The sequence below is a fragment of the Lactuca sativa genome, chromosome 2 (genome assembly GCF_002870075.4).
Source record: "Lactuca sativa cultivar Salinas chromosome 2, Lsat_Salinas_v11, whole genome shotgun sequence".
Classification (NCBI taxonomy): domain Eukaryota; kingdom Viridiplantae; phylum Streptophyta; class Magnoliopsida; order Asterales; family Asteraceae; genus Lactuca; species Lactuca sativa.
The window spans coordinates 14,991,584-14,998,675 of record NC_056624.2 but is presented as its reverse complement, the minus strand read 5'-3'; the positions used below and the strand labels follow the sequence as shown (position 1 = coordinate 14,998,675).

The 7,092-nt window shown below is 36.9% G+C and overlaps 2 protein-coding genes across 2 annotated transcripts; both read left to right on the top strand.

Annotated features, from left to right (window-relative positions):
• The first annotated feature begins 202 nt into the window (after positions 1-202).
• Positions 203-571, top strand: LOC111889515 (glycine-rich cell wall structural protein 1.0-like). The gene has a single exon (XM_023885665.1). It carries the CDS (start codon positions 203-205, stop codon positions 569-571), a length of 369 nt encoding a protein of 122 aa, XP_023741433.1.
• A 1,447-nt stretch (positions 572-2,018) lies between these two features.
• Positions 2,019-6,862, top strand: LOC111889538 (mechanosensitive ion channel protein 8). The gene is made up of 5 exons (XM_023885687.3): positions 2,019-3,757; positions 4,657-4,780; positions 4,872-5,165; positions 5,785-5,987; positions 6,216-6,862. The coding sequence occupies exons 1-5, from the start codon at positions 2,133-2,135 to the stop codon at positions 6,502-6,504; spliced, it is 2,535 nt and encodes an 844-aa protein (XP_023741455.1). The 5' UTR covers positions 2,019-2,132; the 3' UTR covers positions 6,505-6,862.
• Positions 6,863-7,092: the final 230 nt, after the last annotated feature.

Below are 7,092 nucleotides of genomic sequence, written 5' to 3'. Positions count from 1 at the left end.
GTCAGTAATTGCAATCAAATTCCATATTCTGTTTGGTTGACAGGAATGAAATTTGAATCAAATTCCATATTATGTTTGGTTGGTCGAAAATGAAACCAAAATAATATAAAATGATAAAATTTCCCTTTTTTTTTTTGCATATTTTTACTTTGTTTTATAATGTCTATGTAAAAATATATTCTATAAATTATAAAATTAGTAAATGACGGTGATGGTGACAGTGGTGTTGATGGTGCCAATAGTGGTGCTGATGGCGACAGAGGTGATCATGGTAGTAGCGGAGGTGATGACGGTGGTGGCGGTAGTAATTGTGACTGTGATGGTGATGGTGGTGGTCATGAGTAGTGGCGGAGGTTGTGGGTGGTGTAATGGTCGAGGTGACATTGGTGGTAGTAACAGTGGTGATGATGTAGGTGGTGGCGAAAATGTTAGTAGTGGTGGCAGCGAAGGTGTTGGTGATGGTGGCAGAGGTAATGGCGGTGATGGGTATTGTCTCGGTGGAGGAGGTGGAAGGTCGTATGGTGGTATAGGTGGTGACGGTGGTGGTGGTGAGTGGTTATGGCAGTGGTAGGTGGTGGTAGAGGTGATGTGTATCGAGTAGTAACGACAATGATGTATGGTGGTGGTGGTTGTGACGGAGGTGGTGATAGCAGTGGTGGGTAGCGGTGGTAGTGGTCGATGTTGGTGGAGGTGACGGTGCTAGTGGGTAGAGGGTGGTGGTAGCAGAGGTACTGATGGTGATGATGGTGGGTGGCGGTGGAGGTGGTGGTGGTGGTGGTGTGTAGCGGTGGTGGAGATGGTGGTGATGGTGATAAAGGGGTTTCATATGTAGTGCTAAAAGTAAAATGGGTAATATGGTAACATTCAACATTCTCTCTTGAAAGGAACTTTAATTCCTTAAGTTTTTGGATATAATTTATTTTCCCTCATTGGAAGGAAAATTTGACTCATTTAGGAATCCAATTCATTTTGAAAGCTTGAACCAAACAAAAGGAAAGTGATGGAGTTAGATTCCAGTTCCTTCTAATTCCGGTGGATCCAGCGAACCAAACGACACGTAAAGTAAATTCTTGTTCTCTTTTCTTTTTCGTTCTTCATAGTTGACATTGTTGTTCGCCACTGACTTGTCGGCGAGAATTCTTGTTCTCTTTTCTTACTCGTTCTTCATACTAGAATCTGTACTCTTTAATTTAGTATGTTTAAAATAGATACAATACCATTTATCGCATCCTACTTTCAATACTTTGAAACCGAAAATCAGAAAAAAGGAGCTCATTAAACCCACCTTTTTAAAACTGAAAACCCTTAAACCCAATCCGGAAAACCGAAAAACCAAACCCATATGAGTTTAAAAACCAAAAAACCGACTTTCTACGATTTGGTTCGGTTTTAACCAAAAACCGTTCCAAACCCACCTATGCTCATCCCTAGGATTTTCAATAGAAAATAAAAGAGTAAATTACACGAATGGTCCCTATGGTTTGGGGTAATTCGCACACTTGGTCCCTAACTTATTTTTTTAACTCAGAAAGTCCCTAATGTTTGTTTTTGTTATGCGCTTGGTCCTTACTTTTTGCTTTTGTTTCGTGCTTGGTCCCTGTCTTACCTAAAAAGACTATTATTTAAATAGGAAAAAATGATGTTTTAGGTTGGGTAATGTAAGAGGGTTGGGGTTGGGGTGTGTTTATTTAAACAAGTTAAAAAATCAAGGGCAAAATAGTCTTTTTAGATGAGATAGGGACCAAGCGCGTAACAAAAACAAACAGTAGGGACCTTTCGAGTTAAAAAAATAAGTTAGAGACCAAACACGCAAATTACCCCAAACCATAGGGACCATTCGTGTAATTTACTCAAAATAAAACTCGAGGGTCTATCTGAACCATGTTTTGCTGGGTGTTAAAAGTGCAAACTGACATAAAGTTGAAGGGTTTTCTCCGGTTTTCCCTCGTAAAAGAAAAAAAACCGCGTTGATCTTTTTGAAAATCAGTAGCTGCTTCTGTTTTGATGATTCATCATCTGCTTTGGTGCACAGTGTCTGTCTTAAACTTCTTATTTAAATTCTCCAAACCCCTTTACATTTCATCTACAAATACACAAAATCTCTCGACAAATCATCAGAATACGAACTACAGATGGACCCTGAAGAAAAGAAAATCCCAGTTCACCAAAACGATTACACCATTGCTGGTACCACCATGTTTCCATCTGCGTTGCTTCCGGATTCCGGTGAACACCGGAAAGACATCGGAAAGGGTACAAACACCAATCTTCCTTTCACTAAAGAAGCACGGCTGGCGTCGTACAGTTTCAGCTCTGTTATAGACCAGCAATACCCCAACACAGTTTGGAGAGATTCAAGTTACGATTTCTCGAAAGACGTTGATGATTTGGTTTTCTTACCATCTGCTATGACGTCGCCGCAAGAATCTGGAGTCTTATCGAGGATAGCCGAGAGTCCAAATAACTACGGCATACTTACGCCAAAGGAAGTTAGAGTCTCGTTTCATGAAGAGGTGATTGAGCCACAACCAGCGCGGCTGCGATCCAATGGTAGTGGTCGTAGTAGTGCTGGTGGCGGTGTTACTGGTGGAGAGGAAGTGGTGCTTTGCTCCGGGAACGCTTCATTCAAGAGAAAATCGAACTTGATGCGGACTAGAACGAATTCTAGGTTAATCGATCCACCGGAGATAGATCAGAGGTCCAGTACACCATCAAAACTAGGGAAAGTTGGTAGTGAAATCGATGAAGAGGATCCATTTTTGGACGATGATCTGCCAGATGGGTATAGGCAATTGAGGTATAGCAAATGGACTTTACTCCAATTGTTTAGTTTAATCCTGATTCTTGGTGTTTTAGTTTGTACACTCACCATTCCTTATTTAAAGCATCAGAAACTCTATGATCTTGTATTATGGAAATGGGAGGTTATGATATCGGTTTTGATATGTGGAAGATTAGTTTCTGGGTGGGTGATTAGGATTCTTGTAATCTTGATAGAACGAAATTTCTTACTGCGGAAAAGGGTTTTGTATTTTGTATACGGTTTGCGAAAAGCTGTTCAAAATTGCATTTGGTTAGGGTTAGTTTTGATTGCTTGGGAATCTATATTCGACCAAAAAGTCGAACACATGATGAAGGGAAACGTTTTGCCTTACGTGACAAAGATTTGGGTATGTCTCTTGGTGGGTACGATTGTTTGGCTGTTGAAAACGTTGCTAGTCAAAGTTCTTGCGTCCTCTTTCCATGTGAGCACGTTTTTTGACCGAATTCAAGAATCTCTATTTAATCAGTATGTAATCGAAACCCTTTCGGGTCCACCATTGATTGAGATTGAACACGAAAGGGAAGAGGAAGATCGGATAATAGCAGAGGTTCAAAAGCTTCAGAACGCTGGTGCCACTTTGCCACCCGATCTTAAGGCGAATATATTCAAGAAAAGTGGAAGGTCTATTGGACTTTCAAGAACGAGTACTCCGGTGGCTGGCAGAAGTGGCCTATTTTCTGGAGCCAATACGCCTAAGAAGATTGATGAGGGGATCACGATTGATCACTTGCATAGGCTAAATCAGAAGAATATATCGGCTTGGAATATGAAAAGATTGATGAATATTGTTAGAACAGGAGTTTTGTCTACTTTAGATGAGCATCTGCGCTCGACATGTGATGAGGATGAGTCTATGGTGCAGATCACGAATGAAAAGCAAGCTAAGGTTGCAGCCAAGAAAATATTTTGTAATGTCGCTAACAGAGGCTCCAAGTAAGTTTTATATTCTATTTTCACGTTGTGATTACCAATTGCATGTTCAAATTTGTCACAAATAATGTCAACGTAGTGGATTTGTAGTTGGTGTTTTAATTTGTTTAGAACATAACATAAATCAGGGATTTGTCAATCCATAGGTATTACATATTAGGGGAGATAAACTGACCATTGTTCTTTAAGGTCCCATTGTTGCACATGTCAGGAGATAACAAGTCGAATTATATTTAACATGCATTGGATTGAGACTGATAGTCTGGCACCGAGAATGATGTGAATAGGAAAAAAATGCAAATTTTTTTCCAACCAAAAAGGTAGGACATGGACTCACTTTCGATCTTTCATTAGTGCAAAAGACGTGAATGTCATTGTCTTACATCATAAATAATAGCCCTGAAAAGTTTGTCCTCTCGTCCCGTATAATAAACGCAACCTAGACGAACGGATGACCTTAAGGATTGTAGCACCTAGGGCTCAGCTGTGATTTAAAATCCTTTTGCATTACCATAAATACAAAAATTAACAACATAGTTTTGTTTATTCATGTATTATAATATCCTACTTTCACTTATGTTACAACATTGTGCTTCTAAATAATTTCCAACCATTATATTTTGTAAAATTTACCCAATCGTAGCATTATACTTTCAACTTTTTTTTTTCTTATTAGGACATTAAATTTTGAAATTTCTGTCCAATAATAGTAGTGAAAATAGCGTTTTATTTGTATGACATTGCTATAATCGGGTACAATTCATGTAATAAGGAGAAATGAAAGTAAGATGTTATAATAAACAAATCAAAGAGAGTAAACTGCTACTTCTTGCACTTAATCATTACGTAATTGTTAGTTTAGGGATTATCTTTTCACTATAACTTGTTCTTTGCTTCCACAGACGTATTTATCTGGTGGATTTAATGCGTTTTCTAAGAGGCGATGAAGCCTTGAAGGCAATCCGACTCTTTGATTGCGAAAGTGAAACCAAGGGAATTAGTAAGGCAATTCTAAAGAACTGGGTGGTACGTCCATTTTTCTTCTTTTTGATCTTTTTTTTTTCATACTCAACAATGATTTAGCTTAATCGAATTCATAAAACCTCGTTTTTTTTAGGTTAATGTATTCCGAGAACGAAGAGCTCTTGCATTGTCTCTCAATGACACAAAGACGGCTGTAAATAAACTCCATCAAATGTTGAATATGGCTGTCGGCCTCATAATAATTGTGATCTGGCTTCTTATACTTAAAGTTGCGACTACACATTTTCTTATATTCCTAAGTTCACAACTGCTTTTGGTTGTGTTTGTGTTTGGTAACACATGCAAGACGACATTCGAAGCCATTATTTTCTTGTTTGTAATGCATCCGTTTGATGTTGGTGATCGTTGTGAAATTGATGGCGTTCAGGTAAACATAAGAAATAACAACATGCTTCCATTTATTTATCTATTTGTAGTATTCTCCTTTCATTTCTCCCTATTACAATTTTGTATTTAAGAAAGTCAAATCAATTTTTATAGCATTGTACTTTCAATTATATATTTTTAGGATGTCATATTTTGAAAAATCTATCCAAATATAGCAGTGAGAATCGGTTTGTGTATTAAGAACATATCTAAAATTGGGTAGATTTTCAAATGACAACTTTGTAACAGGAATAAATTAAAGTAGGATGCTATAATAAACAAAAGTACGTTATTGAGCTAAATACAAGGGATAATGGCATACTTTCATTTATCACTGTATGTATAGGATCTTACTTTCATTTAACTTCCATTGTTTTTCTATTAAGGACGTTTTATGTTGAAAAATATCTAATTATAATCATGAAATTATCTACTTTATATCTTAATATCATTTCTTTAATCGGTTATAGATGTTTCAAGTACAATAATGTAATAAGAAGAAATGAAAGTAGGATGTTATACTGCAAAAATCTTTTTGGCATTTAACCCATAAATTTTCACATTGCCATTATAGATTTCGTTTCTGTTATGGTTGTAATTTTTAACCTTATGGATTGCAGATGGTAGTCGAGGAAATGAATATATTGACAACGGTTTTCTTGAGATACGATAACCTCAAAATCATATATCCGAACAGTGTCTTGGCCACAAAATTTATTGCCAATTACTACCGTAGTCCTGATATGGGAGATGCTGTGGAATTTTGTGTACATGTATCAACCCCTGTTGAAAAGATTTCTCTAATGAAAGAGAGAATCACAAGGTATACCTCCATACTAATCTTTTTTCTGAAATGGTTAATGAATAAACGATGTCTATATAGAGTAAATGCCCACAATACATAATGATAGTTTCTTTTTTGGACTACATAAACTATTTGAATGTGAGTAACTGGCCATTTTTCCTTTTAGTTTAGAAGTGATGCTGAATAACAAATGATTGTCTATTTAGATAGATTGAAATCTTGAATAACGGTTTGATGTGATTGCAGCTATATTGAGAAGAAAAGTGACCATTGGTACCCTGCACCTATGATTGTCTTGAGAGATGTAGAGGACATGAATCGGTTGAAGATATCGATATGGCTTTCACATCGTATAAACTTCCAAGACATGGGTGAAAGATGGCAACGAAGAGCTCTTTTAGTTGAGGAAATGATTAAAGTCTTCCGAGACCTTGATATTGAATACCGCATGCTGCCTGTTGACGTTAATGTTCGTAACATGCCGAACGTGACCTCAAATCGGCTTCCGTCTACATGGACTAATTCTGCAAACTGATCATAGCATATGTGAGATACTGGCTCTGTTTCCTGAAGAACGCATTCTCATTAGGTGATTAGGTATATGTTGGGTTGCATTCTCCACTTTGATCTTATGGTTAGATTGTACGATACTTTATGCATATACAAATTCCATAAAAGTTTCTTCGATGCCATTCACAGAATTTGTATGTAAATATTAAAGGAAATACTTATCTTAGTAGATAGTCATTATCTTATATCAGATTAGATTGATATTTAAGTTGATGTTTATGTCGTTTATCTAGGTCCTTATATTTGTTTTAGTTCCTAGTTTATTTGTGATTTACCCTGTATTTAACTTCACGTATTAAATGAAAGATTACAAGTTTACAGAACATCAAATTCTTTATGGTATTGTAAACCTGCGATAGAAACTTGCCGGAGATGGCACGATTCAAGCGAGAATCATAAACAGATGGATGTGAATGACGTCTTGACAAATGGAAACTACAACGATTGGTCACAAGAGATGAAATTTTTTTTGTTCGCAAAGAACAAGATCGGCTTTATCGATGGAACGAACAAAAAATAGAAAGAAAAATCATAAAACCACATGATGTGGATG